The sequence below is a fragment of the Pollachius pollachius genome (genome assembly GCF_949987615.1).
Source record: "Pollachius pollachius genome assembly, chromosome: 1".
In the NCBI taxonomy this organism is placed as follows: Eukaryota; Metazoa; Chordata; class Actinopteri; order Gadiformes; family Gadidae; genus Pollachius; species Pollachius pollachius.
This window is the reverse complement of record NC_136934.1, coordinates 6,570,824-6,591,003: the sequence shown is the minus strand read 5'-3', so window position 1 is coordinate 6,591,003 and position 20,180 is coordinate 6,570,824. Positions and strand designations below refer to the sequence as shown.

The 20,180-nt window shown below is 44.7% G+C and overlaps 1 protein-coding gene across 2 annotated transcripts in view; it reads right to left on the bottom strand.

Annotated features, from left to right (window-relative positions):
* The window catches only part of rhobtb4 (Rho related BTB domain containing 4), a 37,886-nt gene extending 22,119 nt beyond the window's left edge, over positions 1-15,767 (bottom strand). The window contains exons 1-2 of one of the 2 annotated variants that reach the window (XM_079734622.1): positions 15,635-15,767; positions 15,304-15,428 (exon numbers count right to left, since the gene is read on the bottom strand). Coding sequence is in view for 1 of the 2 variants with exons in the window: in XM_079734621.1 (XP_079590747.1) it covers positions 1,908-1,936 (29 nt within the window). In the remaining variant the exon portion in view is untranslated. Of the gene's footprint in view, positions 1-1,907; positions 2,266-15,303; positions 15,429-15,634 lie in introns of those variants that run through there. The other variant, XM_079734621.1, reaches the window with a different exon arrangement.
* Between the last annotated feature and the right edge of the window lie 4,413 nt (positions 15,768-20,180).

Sequence of the window (20,180 nt, the reverse complement as noted above, 5' to 3'; positions counted from 1 at the left end):
TTTAAATTACCTTATCAGTTAAGTTAGGTAGACCATGTATGGACCAACCTTAACGATATGCCAAGAGTAAAAGAGTCTTATATATTGATGTGTTGATCCACACATGGATCACAGTTAATGAAGATTATCTCATACCACTTCGCCCATACTCCTCTCTTCAATGAATAGCAACTCAGCTCCACAAACAGCTGACCTCATTTCCATCATCCCTGCCCCACCCAACTCCCTGGGTCCATATATATCTCCAACTCACCATCCTAAGATCGCTCTTCCCATTCCTTTAAAACTCTTCCAACTTTCAAGTCTTCCAACTTAAGTTATAATTGTATTGTTATCTTTACACATGTTGTTATAAACCAAGATGTGCGTTACAGTATTAACCATCCTCGAAAGGCTTCAAAACCTTTCCCAAACACCCCAAAAAAAAGATGAAGAGCTTTGAAGCTGATAATCATAAACCACAAATAGTTAAAAGGACACAAACCAGTCTTAAGGCTGAACAGAGACAACACACCTACCCACACCACCAACTCTAAAAATCACTGGTGTGGAAAATAAACAAGCTCATAAATGTCTTACGGCTGCAGTCCAACACGGACAGGTGCCTTAGATCACAACATTCTCGTCAGTCATGTGATCTTGGCTAACGATTCCATGTGGGTCCGTCCCAGGCTATCTCCCTGGGCAGTTGAAACAGGTCAAAGACTAAGCATTTGATTTACCTCCTCGACGATACACCACTCAACTCCAAAGACAAATCGACTAGTGTTCTGATATCACTGTGCTCATTCAAGGCCAACATAAGCCTGCAGAATAGAATAACACGATAAAGTGCAAGACAGTGCAGCGTCCGGGTACCAACGTGTAGGTATATCATTTGTAAACACATTTATTACTTCTTCTTTCATTTCTAAATCATAGAAACCACTTCTTGTGCATTTAAAATTAAACAACTGGCACAAGCCCACCTATTGATGGGTTTTGTACCAGGACTGGGCGGCTATTCTTGTGTTTATTCTACATTTGATATCCATATGAGGAATAATGTTACACGCCTTCATTGATATCATAATTAAAGATTTTGGGTTCAATAACAAAATAATGTAGAATAATACATACAACCCAGGATTTAAAAGCAGAGATAAATCGGACCAACCTGTGCATAACAAAGATGTAGTTGCTTGCAAATCAATATAGGCCAAGGAGAAAATACAACTTGATAGAGTCAAATAAAAAAAAACGAAAGGTTATGCAACATCAATTCCATTAGTTGTTTCTGGTCTTTGGGGATCTGATTAACAACCGTGTAATGACACACGCTGAGCCATTGCATGCAATCTTGTATTAAATCATCCACAATTAAATCTTAGTCAGTATGATACCAAGTGCCCACAGCTGAGACCTCTGCTGACACACTGCTAGAATCACTGCGTATCAATGAACTAATCCTCGTCTGTCCGCAGCCATTCATAACCACCTGACTCATTCATTGGGTTGTGGAGCGATTCAGTGAAAAACAAAAAAACTAACTGGCGATAACCGAGATAAAGTCCGTCCAACGAGGCATCAACTGCCTGGAAGTCGAAGAGAGATAAGAAGAACCAAAAACACCAAGTGGTCCAATGCACAATAAGATTGACAGACGCCTTGCCTAAGGCGCAAAGCCCGTACGGTTATACACACACACACACCCAACAGCAAAAACAAGTCGATAATACATTACGCCTGTGAGGGAGCCCACGTGGGGTGTACATTGTGGCATTCTCAACATATGGGGCAGCCTTTCTCTGATGTCTCAATGAAGAGACTAATTGCCATCATGATATCTGCCCGTTATTGCTTTGTGCACTATAGAATAACAAGTCGAGCATGTGACCCATCAGGGAGTCTTGAAGGAGTTGCCCTACCTGCCGACGGTTCCAGTATTGACCCACATGCCAAACTGCGTCCCGCACCGGAAAGAAAACGGACTTTCGAAATAAAAAGAGGTTGCAGACCGTTGGTGCAGATGCGAGGAAATAGACTTTTTGCGGATGTCGCAGAACAAGTAGGCTACTTGTCACAGTGGCAACATATTCCTATTGCATAAATCGCCCGGCTAGGCTGACCTATACTTCTCCAAACGTGGTAGGTTGGACCTTTCGCTACAGACGTGAACCTATAATTGTCACATCCCTTCGTTTGGAGCAGAATCGAAACACAGACCAGGCACAGGCGTTAATAGTCCAAGCCACATCTTTTCTATTGTTGTTTCTCCGCCTCCGCGACACGCCCACAACAATGCGCGTCAGAGACAACTCTGCGAGCAAGTGCTGGAGTTGGGGAGAGGCGGGCCAATCACAGGACAGTTGGTGCGACTGGACCGGCCCTGATACCGCGTCCTCCCGCCCCGTTAACTCCGTCATGCCTGATAACACGGTTCAACGTTAATATAAAGAAATGGTACCTCGACAGGTGTTATTTCTAAACCTAAATCAACGGTCACTAGAGCGGCTTAATATAACTTAATATATTAAGCAGCATATTCAATTGAAGAATAAGATATTACATTGACACATGAGAGCAACACTAACAGTGGGGTCTATACTATTCAGTATAAGTAGTTTTAGCAACAGATTATAACAGTGTAATAGATAATAATGTAAGGTAGTCCTACTCTTCGTTGTGCTTAAAAGTGCTTTATTCAGAGAATTGTTGACCCATGGTTTGTTGTATTGAGTCACTATATGTGTATGTGCTGGCACAGCAACAGGTTTGCCTTTTCCCAATATTTACTAATTGTATTATGCACATGACAGAAATAGACACACTTATTAGTTTTAGCCACAGTTAACATGTTATTTAAGTGAGAGGGAGAAATCTATTTAGGCCTTTTAGCTTGGTCAATATTGCCCTTTAGAAGCCACTCAACCTGACGTCAATGCAGTTTATTTTTAACTAAGTGTAAATGCATCAGCCCCTTTTGTGTGTTGCTTTCACTTTTAGTCATAGTTAACGACATGCATTACATAGGCCGTCGTTCTTATGCAACCCAGAAAAAACTGCTATCCAATTTCAAAGAGTGACCATGGCCGAAAGAAGACAGACATCTACTGGTCGAGTGCGGTACTGATTGTTCCGTAAACAAAGGCTTTCTAATGAGGCTAGATCAATCTTGCGTGCGAATCCAGGGGGGCTAGGCTATTGGTGTAAAGCCACAGGTGATTGCGGAGTTGTGGGAAGGAAAAATAACATCTAATTAATGTCGTTAAAAATAAAATTAACATTGTCCTAATTAGCTGGCTGCATAGATCAAGATTGACCACATGCATAGAATGATGCAACTGAAAGCTACTGGAATCAACGTATCCGCCCTTTGCCCTTTGCCTGTATTGACAATCCCCTGACAGCGTCATAAAGCAGCAGCTGCCATGCATTATTTACCACTAAAGTCCCGTGTGGACGAATCCATAGAGGGAAATAGATGTTATCAAAACGCTTGTAATCACAAATAACACAACAACAACAACAGAAGACAGCCAAGCTTTGCAGATGTCATGTTGATGTTTTCTTGCTGGTCAGCAACCCCAACCCCCCCCCCCCCCCCACACACACACACACACACACACACACACACACACACACACACACACACACACACACACACACACACACAGACACACACACACACACACAATGTCCTGAGAAACCCATGAACCCTGACCCTTTCTGGCAGGCACATAATGATTCAGATTGAATAACAGTCTGCAGTGGGGGGGGGGGGGGGGTCATTGACGTTGGCAAAGGCTAGGGCCTGGTAGCGGGGTTTGTGATGGATGTGTACAGAGCCGCGCTGACGGACCTTGCACAGAGAGGTACTGTGGGTCCTTCTCAGCGTCGCTAGTGAAGGAGGAGACGAATCACCCACTGCTTTAACGCTCTTTGATTCACTCTGTGAGAAGTTCACTCCCCCCAACCCCGCACACACCCACCCACACATCCCCCACCCCCCCGGCTTAGAGCAGAGTTGGGGAGAAGGGGGAATGCTCTGAGATCGTTTCTTGTTGGCTGGTTATGGAGGGATGGAGAAGGAGGAGGAGCTCTCCCACACTCTGTTTGGACAACGAATCAACTTCACAGAGTTCCAGGCCGCCATTTTTAGATAAACCAACCGTCGCCTTCACTTCATTCTGGACAGAAGGCCTTTCTGCCAATATCAAATCTCAAATCCTTACAAATTATTTTCAATATGGGTGTATAACAAATGTTTTTTGTTATATCATTTAAAAAAGGGATGGTAATGATGTTAGTCTCCCTTGTTATTGAGATAATGCACTCAAATCAAGATGCTTGAATTAATTCAAAATCTCGTGGATCTCCCCCCCCCACACACACACACACACACACCTCCTGTCCCAAGCTGTGCGAAAGCTGTCAAAACACCCAGCTTCTAACTCTCCTCAGCATGCGGGTTCAAACACACAAACACACACACACACACACACTCCCAGCATCAGTTAGACGCTGCCCTGTACACTGACGCAAGTAGGTCAGAGCTGCAGTGGGTCTTCAGTCCTCCAGCACCACGGAAGAGATAACAATATCACAGATTCATTTCGCACTTTAACTCTCTGACATTCTCTCACTCAGACATACGCATACGCAAACACACACAGAGGCCACGTGTGTGTGTTTGTGTGTGTGTGTGTATGTGTGTGTATTTGTGTGCTTGTGGGTTATTATGGGGCAGATCTTTTTTGATGTTGAATAAGGCAGAGGGATGAACCAATCAAAGGGCAAAGATGGTTTCAGTGGGATGGCCGGAGAGGTCCTTGAAAACGCACTGGAACGCACACACTAACACACACACACACGCAAAAACACACAAACACACATGCATGCACAAACACACACACATGTTAATACATTCTCTGTCACTCTCAGACTCTTACTCACTGTCTCTTTAACACACACACACAGTTGACACACCGAAGTGGCTGAGATGTGTTGGCAGAGCTGGTACGTGAAACAATGTGTGTTATTATAACTCTTACCCGACTGGGTTGTGGTCAGGGGCAGGGAGGGAGGGGCAGGCTAGAGAGAACATGTAAATGATGGATACGGTGTTGGCGCAGGGAGGACGCCGGGTAAGTAATGAATGCTGGGAGACAGAGGCGGCGAGCAGCCGACGGGGGATGTTGACTTGTTACACTGCCTAATCAAAAGGCTGTTGAAGATCTCTGCGTGCGGCCAGCTGTTGCTGCCTGGTGACAGAGTGCACCGACTAAACAAGCGATACACAAAGTCTCTCCAGCGCTTAGAAGAACGAGAACCGAGCACGCTGCTAAGCCTGCTCAACCAAGTCTGTAGAAAGTCAGCCTGTCACACTCAAATTCTGGAAGTCACTTTGACATGTCAATCCATAGGGCCGTGGGACTGCACTTTTAGATCCAAAGCGGATGACTTGGTGATTGACTTATAAAAAAAACAATGATTTGTCGTCTGTGCCTCATTCATCGCTCATATCTTGTGAAATTAATGTAAGCCGACGTTTGGCAGGGCAGACCGACCCTTGGGTTGCAGATAACGCTCCACAGTGCTGGTGAGAGATGGGCTGCAAGTCACTGGTGGTGATGAGGGCCAGCCATGGTGGGGTATGCAGGGAATGTGGAGTGGCCGTGGGACCGCAAGGACGGAGTGGTTTGGCTCTCAAGGAACAAGTCGGAATGGAGACAGAGCACTTGGGATTGAAGGGGAACCTACACATAGAGAGGCCTGTTTGTGTGTGTGTGTGTGTGTGTGTGTGTGCGTGTATGTATGTGTGTGTGTGTGTGTGTGTGTGTGTGTGCGCGCGCTTGGGTGTGTGTGTGTGTGTGTGCGTGTGTGTGTGTGTGTGTGTGTGTGCGTATGTGAGTTTTTGTGTTGTTGGTTTGTGTGTATGTGTGTTTTGTGTACACGTGGAATGTGTGTATGTGTTTGTGTGTGTGTCTGGTTGTGCATATGTGTGTTGTGTGTGTCCGTGTGAGTCTTTTTTGTCCTTTTTGTTTAAGTGAGTCCTGTCTGTGTGAGAATACACAGACACTAATTATGGCATTAGTGCCAATGTTAACGTTCTCAGAGAGGTGTCTGGCTTTTGCAAAGCAGTGCCTGCATCTTGATAGGCAAACACCACCCAGCAGCCCCCTTCCCCCCTCTTTCCCTTCCCCAGCCCCACCACCATGCCCCGGTCGTCCATTTAGAGCACCATGCCCTCTGGCTTATCGGTGCTCTCTTCTTTCCAAATCCCATAGCCATCCAACGGCCCGGTGTCCCGTCTGTGCAGCGCCACGGCCATCCTGGCCTTCCCTGATTGACTCTGTTGCCGCCATCGAGCCCCTAACAGACATGACTGGGCTGAAAGAGGTGAACACACACACACACACACACACATGTGCATGCACACCAGCACACACACACAAGCATGCACCTGCACACGTACGCACACCAACCCACCCACACACACACACAAATACACAAACTTGCACACACGTATAAAAACACACACACACACATGCACACACACAGACACACATGCATGTACGCATACACAAACACCCCCACGCACACACACGTAGATTTTACTCATTCTGGGAGTCGTTGGTGGTGCAATGCTTCTCGTTATCTGTTCATGTAATAACAAGCCTATTTGGTCTACAGAGAATAGAGCTGGGATGCACGTCATGTATGGAGGCGGTTTGAAAGGGGGTTGGGGCCAGGGGTTCAGGTAGATTTGTGTTCAGGTTGATAGGTTGCATGGATGAATGGCATTTTTCAGTGACATCAGGTGCTTTGATGGAGAAAAAGTGCACACAGATAATGTTCTAGTTTGTGAGCAGTCACCCCTTCGCTGGAAGGCAGCTACGTTGCTCGGGCATGTCCTAAAGCAGGAGTCATGATTGCAAAAGGCCACACATTATCACGCATCATCAATGCAAAAATAAATGCAAGTGTGTGCACGTGAACACACACACACACACACACACACACACACACACACACACACACATCCTATCTATGTTGGATAGGGACCTGCAAGTCAACAGAGGTCAGTGGGAAGTTTAATCCTATTAAGGATCTCTTCTGCAGCCCCTTCAAGCTATCTATTTCCTCCCCCAACTATCCCCTGTTGAAGCCAAACCTATTTCCAGAACCCCAAAACAACATATCATAATTCAACTCGGAGGGATCTAGTTCCAACACGTCACGAGGAAGTAAGCAAGAGGGAATTTCAATTTTTTAAAAATTAACCAAGATCCCCTGCCTGAATAGATTTCATGCAGCTGGATAAAACACTTTTAACTTTTTTAAGTGCATTAAAATGGTCGTCTTGCAGATTTTTCGTTTTGTTCTCTTGCACAAAATGTGTGCTGCTTGTGATCTTCTCCTGGAATTTCACCAGCGGCATCGTAAGAACCATAATACCGCAGATGCAAGTGCTTTCATCAGTGGTCCGTGTGCTTTCTAACCATTGTGTAACCTCATTCCATGAAAGTTACGTACTGACATTTATTTACATTGGAAGTCATCGATATTATTCCGTGAAACCGTCTATTAAAGCTGTTGACATGAAACAAGAGGCCGTGGTGGAGCATTGTTAGCATGATGACATAAACAATAGAGAGCTTATCTCGCGAGTGGAGGCCAAACAGAGAAGTGTGTGTGTGCGTGTGTGTACGTGATTGTGTATGTGTGTGTGTGTGTGTGTGTGTGTGTGTGTGTGTGTGTGTGTGTGTGTGTCTGAACTCAATGAGTTCAGACGTCAAGCCGGCGGTCTGACAAGGCCAAACCTAATTCTCCTTCGGCCTTACACTGAGACCCCAGGCGTTTAGACACAGGAAACTCAAGATATCACATCTTTATCCTGCACTTCAATGCTCCATGCCTTTCATAAAGAAAACCCTTTTAATACTCAAGGACATATATTACTAAGACAATGAAAACAGATTGAGCTGAGCTATTAAGCTGTGGATACAAAGTAAGCACAGGTGAGGAACTCAGAGGAAGAGAGACAGAGGAGAGGGGGGGAGAGTGAGAGTGTGATACGGCCTTAACCTAGGTCAGTGTGTATTCCAGAAAACAGCCTGATCAAATAGCGAGCTCGGCCAAGGCAAACACCTCTGGACTTCAGCCTGTTGGATGAGGGGAGCTGAACGGTTGGTCTGCCCTGTTCACACAGAACACACTCTACGCTGAACACACACACAAACAGACACACACAGGCCCAGTCTAAACCTGCAGGACACGAATACTGTCAAATTAATGGAGTGGAGAGAGGGAGAAAGAGAGAGAGAGGGAGAGAGAGAGAGGGAGAGAGAGAGAGAGAGAGAGAGAGAGAGAGAGAGTGAGAGAGAGAGAGAGAGAGAGAGAGAGAGAGAGAGAGAGAGGAGACACAGAAATAGACAGTTAAATGACCAGAAAGAGGTAGAAGCTGACTACATAACCCCAACTGCAGCCAATGCATAACAGGAAGGTCTTTGTTGTGATTGTTGTCTCAAATAGCCTCTTGTTGTTTGTCTGTTTATCATGCTGAGTTTGTCATTGCTCCAAGTATTGTGTCCATACTAACATAAACACCACAGGTCACCGCAACAACAATACACACATACCATTACAATCAATCCAAATCCAATAAAAGACAAACACATCTGTTGTGAATGTGTGCATGTACGCAGACAAATCCATGGGCACACATACACACACACACACACACACACACACACACACACACACACACACACACAGACAACTCCACTCAATTAATTATATTATATGCTATGCTCAGATCGAGGCCTCCAAAAATAGAGAGATGGAAAAATCTATAGTGGGACATGGGATTATTTCTACATCGCTGCACTGTGGTTCAACGCCCCCAGTAGACCAGCACTAGTCACTAGCCCCATGTCATTCACCTGTGGGGAGACAGCTCCCACACACAGACTTTCACCTTCAGAACCAGGGCAAAGCACCTCTGGGGGGGAAGGGCTATCAGTAGAAGCCACATGATTCAAAAATTATTATTTATTTTTATATTATTTGATTATTAATATATTATTATTTTTAACTGCCAACCAATGTAATATTAGGGGTGATTATTGGCATAATCTGGTGGAATCAAACACATCAAGAATCAAGGATAATGATACAATATATTGCAATATAATTATTTCATAAGGTTGTGTATTGCAATATCTTTGGGGTTTCATTGATTTTAAAAAAGTATTTTATAAATGCTGAAGGTAGATTAACACCAATGTCTGTCGATGGACGTCCGCATGATTCTTCTGCTGTTTTAATTACTTACTCACAATCATATTACTCACATAACAGGGCCAATAAATACAATGACACAACAACTAGGTGGCCTGAATCAAGTCAGACGTGTAATACTGCCACAATCCATGGGCAAACTCTTTTTTCAACCCAACCCTAAATGTTATTGCTTATGAAAAAAGAATTGTCTTTGCTGCATGTCTGCTTGTCTGTGAAGGCAGGCATTTTGGAATTGAAGCGGGTTTTACCGTAGTGACAAGCACCCAGCCTAGCAGAGAGGAGGGACAATGCAATGGAAACTCTGGCAAAACTCGACTCATCTTCCCTATGTGTGAATGAGTGTACGTGTCTGTTTTTCGTTGCTCTGGTAAGCCAGTGGTGTCCAAGCGCCAACCCTTGTACACAAACGAATGGATTGGGAAACTTTTTCTCAATTGAGCATGTGTCCGCAGGAATTGCAGTCACACTAATACCGGCAAAAGCTTTGTGTCCGCAGGAATTGCAGCCACACTAATACTGGCAAAAGCTAAAAATAGACGCATATGATGACATTGGAGTTTGTTGGTTTCATGGGTGGTGGAAACACCGAAGAGTGTCATTCCTGATGCAAACCCATTGGAGTTCCTTTACATACTTTATGCCTTCTGAAGTCACCTTGAATACCATCACGATTTGTCATATGCGGTTATAAAGTTTCAATCAACTCACAATTCCACATACCTGCAACAATATTGGGATTGAAAGAAAACCACACACACACACACACACACACACACACACACACACACACACACAAGTAATAGTTTAAGACAGGAAGAACAGGAAGGAGGGCATAGAAAGAGAGGGAGGAGAAGAGAGAGACAAAGAGAGACCATGAGAGAGACAAAGAGACAGAGAGAGACAGAGAGCGAGGTAGATATATAGGCAGGGACATATTACCAATCGCACACTAACAGACCGGTCAAGTCCACTTGTCAAATGGAATCTAAACAGCAGTACAAAGAAACACCAAATCAATGAGTATCTATCTCTAGCTTCCCCCCCCCCCCCCCAACCCTTCCTATCCCAGTCTCAACATGTGCATCAGAGCCCCGGGGGAAGCAGCAGAGGTTTACTGGAGCCCAGACATAAGCCAGGCAGACATTTCACACAACATGCATCTAAATCTACATCTACCCCCAACACACTCACACAGTCACACACACAGCCACACTCTCTGTGGTGACGGAAGACATGCTAATGGCATTTCTTAATTCAGATTTAATGAAAACCACCGTCACTGGAGACGAGTGATCATGGCAAGCTGGTGGCTTGCCATGATTCACCCCCCAAAATACGTTTGGGGGCCGGGGGAGGGGACAGACAGCGGTACAGACAGAGAGTGGGACGGACAGACGGCGGGACAGACAGACAGGGACAAGGAGCTAGCAGATGGGTAATTAGTGGGCGGGAGATTGGTCTAAAGAGTAAAAGAAAAACAAGATGGTTAGAGCGCATTGCCACGAGGTTGCCTAAGAGGCCTGGAATATGGCTTGTAACATCCATAGATACACAAGACAGGGTTGGCCTGGATGAGCCAAACCTGGTCTGGGTTGGACTGTTCAGCGGCTAACACACATACTTTTATGCATGCTACAATAGGGAACTCTCCTGAGCTTAATATTCTGTGACTCTGCAAAACCGAAAAAAAGACTCTGTCAATATCGCTGACTGATTTTTCTGCTTGTTAGTTCCTTGTTGTTTACCCCCCCTTGACAATTGTTTTGGATCTTGGATCTTAAGTTAAACTGAGAGCAATCATAGACACACACACACACACAAACACACACACAAAAACACAAACATAATTAGGGACTAGCAGAGTAATTCATGAGGAGAGATAGATTTCAATCCATCAACTCTCATCTCCAAGAGGGTTCAGTAAGATCTGTGTTTCCCCGAAGCAGCTGCTGTATATTTGGTATGCTTGAGCAACCCTGACTTTGACCCAGGCATCTATCTTACTGCAGGCCCCAGGCACTGTCAGCTGAAGCTATTAGTTAGGGAAAATATTTACAGGGTCTAAAAGATGGCTTGTTAAAAGGTCAGTGAATGTTTACAGAGAAAAGCAAAATATTCTAAAGAAATAATAGTTAATGATACATTCATAACAGTTGGGGTATTATATTTTTTTTAATGTAAGTCAATTAAAGCTATTCTTATTATATTCAACAAGGGCCTTATACAACTATGTTTCTGTCTTGTTGGTCGATAGGATGGGATGCATGCGATGGGATTCTTACGCTGTGAGGAAATCGAAATCTCTGATGGGGCAAAAGATAATCTTTAGGCCGTGAAACCTCTTCCGCCCTAGACTTTAAGTCCTTAGGTGTGTTCTGTCACCAATGAGGTTGCTTTACAAACATTGCTATCTGTCTCTGTCTATGAGCTATGACCTGACACAGTAATTGGTGTTTCATATCAATATGTCCAGGCAGGTTGTCCAGAGATACACTGGAGATCAGTGTAGCCTACATTTTCTGCCCAATTCTATGTGCATGCATACGTGTGTGTGTGTGTCTGTGTGTGTATTTGTTTTTTCATCGTCAAGGTTGCAAGGAACAGCAGTTTTACATTGACAGACAACAGCGACTCAACATAGGGCTTGTAAGCAGTTGTATAAGCACACGGAGAAAACTACAGTATGTGGCAACAATGTCTCATGTGTTTTAAAATTAATGTATTATTTAGTATTCAAATATGCAGGTTGGTCAGTGTCTAGAGTCGTGGTTGTATCCCATGATAAGACCTGGTCCTACTTTACAAACTGTAACAACTGACACTATGGAAGGTGTTGAAGCTCAGAAATTGAAGGGAGTGGTGTTGTGTGTGGTACATTATCATGCATTATCACGTTGCACTCAAGTCATCCCTCCATGACTTCCTTCAACCTCATTGAGCTGAAGGAAGTTGCGAAATATTGGAAGCAATATGGTTCCTCTGTTTACCAGTCAGTTCTGATATCTTCTCCAGTGCTCTCTCTCTCTCTCTCTCTCTCTCTCTCTCTCTCTCTCTCTCTCTCTCTCTTTCTCTCCCTCCGTCTCTCTGTTTGCATTTGGTTTCAGCCAAAACCCCTTTGTGTCCCTCTTCCTTAGCACACTCCTCTTTCCCTCTCTCTCTCTTATCCACACTCCACCCCTCTTTTGGCATTTGTTTTTCTCCCAAAATTGGTCCTTTTCAGCCTGATTTCTCTGCTCGCTATCTCTCTCTCTCTCTCTCGCTCCCTCTCTTTCTCCCTCTCGCTCTCTCTCTCTCTCTCTCTCTCTCTCTTTGTCTCTCTCTCTCTCGCTCCCTCTCTTTCTCCCTCTCTTTCTCCCTCTCTTTCGCCCTCTCTCTCTCTCCCTCTCTCTCTCTCTCTCTCTCTCTCTCTCTCTCTCTCTCTTTGTCTCTCTCTCTCTCGGTCCCTCTCTTTCTCCCTCTCTTTCTCCCTCTCTCTCTCTCTCTCTCTCTCTCTCTCTCTCTCTCTCGCTCCCTCGCTTTCTCCCTCTCGCTCTCGATCTCTCTCTCTCTCTCGCTCCCTCTCTTTCTCCCTCTCGCTCTCTCTCTCTCTTTGTCTCTCTCTCTCTCGCTCCCTCTCTTTCTCCCTCTCTTTCTCCCTCTCTCTCTCTCTCCCTCTCTCTCTCCCTCTCTCTCTCTCTCTCTCTCTCTCTCTCTCCCCTCTCTCTCTCTCTCTCTCTCTCTCTCTCTCTCTCTCTCTCTCTACGCCCTAGTGCCCCCCTCTGTTGTTCTCTGCTACCTCTCTTTCTCCCTCTTTTCTTCTTGTTACGGGAGAAGAGGCCAACTTTGCCTCCTTGAACTTTCACAGCTCTCCCTCTGCTCTCCGCAAACGCATTCTTTGCACACGGACACCCTGTTCAAAAACAACCATGGAGGCAGCCAGAGAGAGCCAAAGGAAGGACAGGAGACACAAAGAAAAAGATGTATAATCACCTCCAAACAACGGGCCCCTCTCTCTATCTAAAGTACGATGATTATATGTGTGTCTGCGTGTGTGTGCTCGTGTTTAAGATTGTGTATTGTCTAGAGTGTAGGTGTTTTTGTTTGTCTGGGTCTTTGTGCCTGTACAGTGCGTGTGTCGGAACAGTGCATGTGACTGTATGTGTGTGTGTGTGTGTGTGTGTGTGTGTGTGTGTGTGTGCGTCTATGTTTGTGTTTATAGGTCTGTATGTACAGTGTGTGTTCATTGTTTGCCTTGTTCTATTTGTGTGTGTGTGTGTGTGTGTGTGTGTGTGTGTGTGTGTGTGTGTGTGTGTGTGTGTGTCTCTGCCTGCTTGCATTTATGCACGTGTGTGTGTGTGTGTGTGTGTGTGTGTGTGTGTGTGTTTGTCTGCCTGCACACATGTGTGTGATTGTTGTAACACACAGCAGCACGTAGTCTCAAATGAGCTGCTTCCCAGCTGTGCAGCGTTAGACCACCGTCTCCTATACAGCAGCTAGGAATGTCTGGTGTACAACTCGGCTGGAAAGTCCCCTATCCCAGTCCACTCTACACCTCTATCTCAGCCTATTACTCTACACCTCTATCCCAGTCCATTACTCTACACCTCTATCCCAGTCTATTACTCTACACCACTATCCCAGTCTATTACTCGACACCTCTGTCCCAGTCTATTACTCTACACCTCTGTCCCAGTCTATTACTCTACACCTCTGTCCCAGTCTATTACTCAACACCTCTGTCCCAGTCTATTACTCTACACCCCACCACTCTCCACCCAAACACTCATTGGACCCCACCACTCACTGGACCTCACCACTCACTGGAGCCCATCACTCACTGGACCCCACCAATCACTGGAGCCCACCTTGCATCTAGGGAACCAGAGGGCAGAGGAAAGGTTGCATCTTGACCCAGGAAAAATCACCCTTATCCATCCGCTGTTTCTAAAACGTAGCACTTGGAGCAGTTTGTTTATTTGTTGAATTGTCTGTACTCGCATGATTCTGGATTCATTGTTGAATACACTTATTGTAAGTCGCTTTTCCAGAATGCGTCTGCTAAATAAACGTAATGAAATAATAGGGAAGGGCCAGCGCAGACACAGAATGGTTTGAATTCCGCAGATTACAGAAAAACACACAAAGGGGGACAGTGTGGAGGAGGAACTGATGTCACCCGCTTAAGACCACCCTGTCCCGCCTCACACTCGTACAACCGCACCAGTTCTTAAGCACACACGGAGCAAACGCACAAGTAAGGGAAGGGGAAACAGGAAAAATAAAACTGTTTGACTGATTGTCAGAACAGCTGATAAAATGATTGATCCGACGTTTCCTGCTATGTGGTTTATGTGCTTGCTGTGCAGTGGGCTATTGTTTTGAGTCAGGGGAATGAATTGTCCGAGTGACGCAACTTTTCTGTTATGCTGTCAACTTCGAAGGACAAAGTGTCATGGACTTTACAAATTGCATTTGTGAGGCTGCAGACTCGCACAGACTACAGACTGACAATTTAATGAACCGTGTTATAATACTTCAGGAAACAACGCTGGAGGGGGTTTTCTTTGAAGGCACGTGTTTAGTTTGTACACTTTACTCGAAAACGTCTTTCAAAATAAAAGTTTAATAGTTTGTGAAATTGTTGTTCAAAGATGAGGTTGTTTTTTGAAAGTATCGCAACTTTCCTAAATTGACTGTGGTTAACACACTTATATTGATACTAATATATTGGAACATATTATTTTCTGTTAATAGACAGTTTGGAGATTGGCAACAGCAAAAATAACACTTTCCTCATGTTCTGTAAGAAAGCTTTGGCCTCACTTATGGGTTACCCTACCATCTCTGTCGTTTTTATAAGCTAACAAGGCACATCGTGCATGTGCTTCATCTCCACAGTAAACTTGTGGAGCCTATGCTTTTCCACATCAACTTTATATAATACAATCTCAAACCAAGTGTAGTTCTGGTCAGCGCACCAACCGCTAAAATACAATGACATATCGACATGGAATATGAATATGAAAAGTTACTCACCTTCAAAAAGCATGCAGTCTCACTTAAATGCGCGTGGGATATCTCTTTAAGTCGTCGGCTGGTCACACCTTCTGTCTTTAATTTCACTTTGGGTTTAACGCTCGTTCATTGCTCTCCCCATTGAACTAGACGACACAACACACACGCGCACACACGCACGGGCAAACATGCACACAAACACACACAAAGTCAGAGGATTTCTCTGGATGGCATCACCTTAGAAGATCCTTTTTTTAAAGTTGCGCCGTAGGAACGGGGACGACCTTAAACGATCGCCCCTTTTTAAAGAAAGAAACTAATAAATTAAAAAAAGAAACTCGAAAACACTTACGACTTTTATCAAAAGAGACGCCAAATTGTCTGGGAAAGACTTTACTAAAACCGTAAACGGCATTAAACGATAGAACCCTAATGATCGTGTCTGTCCCGCTGCCGGTCTCGGACTCTGAATGTCTTGGTAGCCTGTGGTGCTGATGGGAGTTATTTTTTTCCTTTCCCTTCCCTTTGTTGTTGCTGTCACACCTAGACGGGAGCTTTGAGAATCCTTGCCCCGGACTGTCGTCTTACCCGTTCCCCAGCAATGCTGACCTCTGCGCCTCAATTTAAAAAAAAAAGAATATTGACTTGCCATATCTGAAGCCTAATATGCTGTCACTCAAAGACAATGTATTCACTTGCATACCCACGGAGGTTCGAGAAAAGCATTCCTATTTTCGTGCTTTAATGAGCCTGTATTGTAGGCTAGTCCTACTTTATAAAAAATAAAAAAAATCCTTTGTTTGTGTTTTAGATTCCGCCCTTATTTCAGTCGCACTTTGACGCGTGTGTTCAGCGTGTGCCTTTACGAGCGCTTCTCACCAAATCCTCGCCAGAAGTTTAGTCCTCGCTGGAGGGGTCGCTGTCTCTCTTTCTGTCGCTCTCCGTCTCTGTCTGTGTGGTGGCAGAGCCACTTATGCACCACTCTGGACCAGACATCGACCAACGCCACCGCTGCCTATCAACGAGCACTGTGACGACAGCTCATTGCCAGTCACTCTTACGAGCATCCCCCTCCAGCCCCCTCCTTTCATTCATAAATTGGAGAGGCCGGCCTCGAGACAAGGCTGTGCATTTAAATGATGGGGAGCTGTACAGAAAGCAGCTGGTTGAATTTGGAGCCGTGAAATGTAACGTGGGTCAGAATTGAAATGTTTTAACTTGAACTTTTAAAAATCTGACTTGTCGGCATTAATCTAAAACAATATAATCGGGACCCCCCATCGCTTCTTCAATAATTAACCCTCTCACTCTTTCTTTCTCTGTCTCTTTCCCTCTCTGTTATATCTATTTTTATATCTCACACACATGCACACACACACGCACACACACACACTAACAAACAGGATTTTCCACACTGAGTCATGCAAATATTCACAACTGATTATCGGCTTTACTGATCATTGCACATATCTAACATACTTTACTTGCCTGTCTGAAAATGCAATCTTGCAGCAATCCCCCACCTCGGTGGACATCACTACTCCCAGTTGGCTCTGATGTCATCAGACACGTTCTCAACTTGTCTATCTGTTCCTACATGTCCATTCACTAATGTATTTGACGCATGAGTCAAATGCATTGGGACCTGGCTGGATGCCTTTTAATACTCAGTAGCTTTAAAAGTTTGTTTGATAAATATATATATATATATATATATATATATATATATATATATATATATACTGGACATTTAGGAAATGTGTTCAGCCCTGCTCTAATGTATCCACCTGCAGTCCTGTTTCATCAACCTTCCCTACTTGTAACTCAATCAGGATGTCGGGATGATTCTGTGCTCATTCATCCTATGGACAAGAACCTACCATTGTGTTTTCCTACATACAGTGTACGGTCTTACCGATTATGCATAGGGCCTATTTGACCTTGTTCCTGGATTTCCCTGAATGTAAGCGGAGGCTAAATTCAAATTCAACAATGGATGGATCTCTTGCCCTTACCCTGTTAGATCTTATCAGAAGGTCAGTTTGCATGACGCACTACCTCCTTCCATGCACATCAAAAATAACCTTTATGTTTCTCTATGTCTCTCTATGTTCCAGATACCTGTTCAGGAGATCACCTTAAACCACTGTGGTGACAGGAGAAACCTCCAGTGGGACTTGCTACTGCTTCATCTGGCGTGTGTATATTTTATCCCAAAGGCTGGACCTCAGGTTATGGCCAGCAGGCCATGAGAAAATATACTGTTTAAAAAACGTTCACGTGATATATTTCGTGCTGCACTTAGAAATAGCCTAGGTAATTGCAATTTTTGCACAAAATAAACCCTTTTAAAGATACACTTTGTGTCCTATCATTGATAAATGCTGCTGATCACTGACTTTTTTCAGGGTGTGTGTGTGTGTGTTTGTGGCAGGTGCACGCGTTCCTGTGTGGTTGTGCGTGCGTGTGCATGCGTGTGCGTGCTTGCGTGTGTGTGCACGTGCCTGTGTGCGCGTGCGTCTGTGTGTCCATGCAGTGCTCTCTAGAAACGGCACACTCTGGGTCATATGATTGTGTGCACAGTCTGTTCATTTACCCACACTCATCAGCCTCTTTGTCCCCTCCCACCTCCATGCTGCTCACACACAGGTGGACGGTGAACTTTTATCTCAATGTGTGTTCTACAGCACTTTTTTACACCAGCGCCATTGCCCTCTGCCGCAGTGCTATTGATGCTGCCCTGGGGCCACAATAGGAAGACAATGGGCATCTCCACACAGTTCACACTACTGTCTGTCTGTCTGTCTGTCTGTCTGTCCCTCGCTCCCTCCGTCTCTCCTGAGGGAGGTGAAATGCTGATCATAGAGGTGTAAGAGGCCCGTGTCAGCTGATTTTTTTTTTTAAAACAAAGAGATGCATTGTGTGTGTATGTGTGTGGTTGTTTGTGTGTGCGTGTGTGTGTGTGCGTGTGCGTGTGCGTGTGTGTGTGTGTGAGTGTGTGTGTTTGTTTGTGTGCGTGTGCAAGAGTGGTTGTATGCATTGTAACCACACTCATGAGTGCATAGACATAAACACACTGGCAGACATACCTGCATACACACAAACACGCACACACACACATGCATGCATGTGTACGTACACCAACACAAACACACACACACACACTATTTATATCGTTATTGTTTGATCTACATCAACTAACCACACTGGTAGGGTGGGTTCACACCCTTTGTTCACTGCCCACAATGACTTATGACAGTGGGTGTGAACCGACCACAATAGCTTTCCCTTCGCCTCAAAGCCTCTTCATTCTTGGACAGATCCCACAAAGCACAGGACTACCAACTGTAGTCCACTGGCCCTGCTGGGTGTTCCTCTCTTTCCCTCTGACATCACAGCCCCACAGCAAGGGCATGGCTGAGCACAAGGTCAGCCTGTTTGAGTCATCACAGTCACCAACACAGGGAGATCAGTGGGACTTGAAACATTTACTCCAGGAAGATACGGTTCAGGAAACCAGAGAGGCAGACTATCCCCTACAGGAATGTCACCGGGAAGTCAGCCTGTCCGGAACATCAGGTTAAGATGAAACTGCCGCTGTTTGATATGTGTTGTTTGTTGTCATGAGTAACTCCTGCGGAAAAGTTAGTATTAATGAATTTCCTGCATTGATTTACAAGCAACAAGGAAGGTGGTTGAACTGCAGCCAATCAAGGACACGATACTTATGATGATATCACTCTCATGTCACACAATTGGGAAGAAAGACAAATTATTGTTATAAAATAACAGATACTTGATAAGTGCATTGGCGTGTCTAGCTGATTAGTGTGTCAGGTCGGATTAGCTCTCGAGGTAGACCGGTCAAATTACATATCCTAGTTCGATTCCGGCTCCTCCCAGCTGATTGTCGAGTTGTCCCTGACTAGCCGGTTGTCACCTTGCATGGTTGACTCAGCTGTATACGTGTGCGTTTAATACTTGTATGGTTGACTCAGCTGTATATGTGTGTGTGAGTGTGTGTGTGTGTGTGTATCTGTGTATATGTGTATGTAATTCTTGCATGGTTTACTCATCCATATATATATGTATATATATATATATATATATATATATATATATACATATATATGTATATATATATATATATGTATATGTGTATGAATAGTTGTAAGTCGCTTTGGATAATAGTATCTGCTAAATGCCCTAAATATTGTGTATTTTTAATACAATGATTGCTATTTTTGTGTATAATTGTTGTTTTTTGCTTTTGATATTATTATCATTCTTTTCTATGAATCAAAAATAGCCATGGTCTCCCCTAAAGGGCAGCATGTGTTTAACTGTTAGGGACACTTATGCTCGCAGCGAACATATGTGGGATCTCTGTGGGGCCAGGTGCCCCGCTGTCAGTCTGAAAGCAAGATCAAAAGGACAAATGACCCCTATGCCGCCCATCCACCCGTGCATCGCCCTGGCAACGGATGCTGCCTTACCCCCGCCCACTTTTCAAGCTCTGTCAATGTTTCCGCCAACGCCAAACTCTCTGTTCCTGCTGGGCGCTCCTGAAACGCTATGAATAGCTGCTTGATTCTGTCCCGAGCCGCCGTCGGCCCAAGCGGGCACGTGGTCTCGACGAGGAGTGGCGCAGGGCTCCCGACCGGCGTCACGCATGGTCGCCATGGAAACAGGGATGAGTACAGCTCCCTGTGTACGCCACGTAACCATTGGTTGGGGTTTATTGAAGACAGAGAGAGAGAGAGCTAAAGAGAGAGAGAAAGATAGTTATTTTATCTCTCCATCTCCCTCCTTGGTGCTTTCCTCTATTTCTGTATCTCCTTATATCAGCTCTTCTCGAGCACGCTGCTTTTTTTTTTGTTCACCACCTGGTTTGTCTT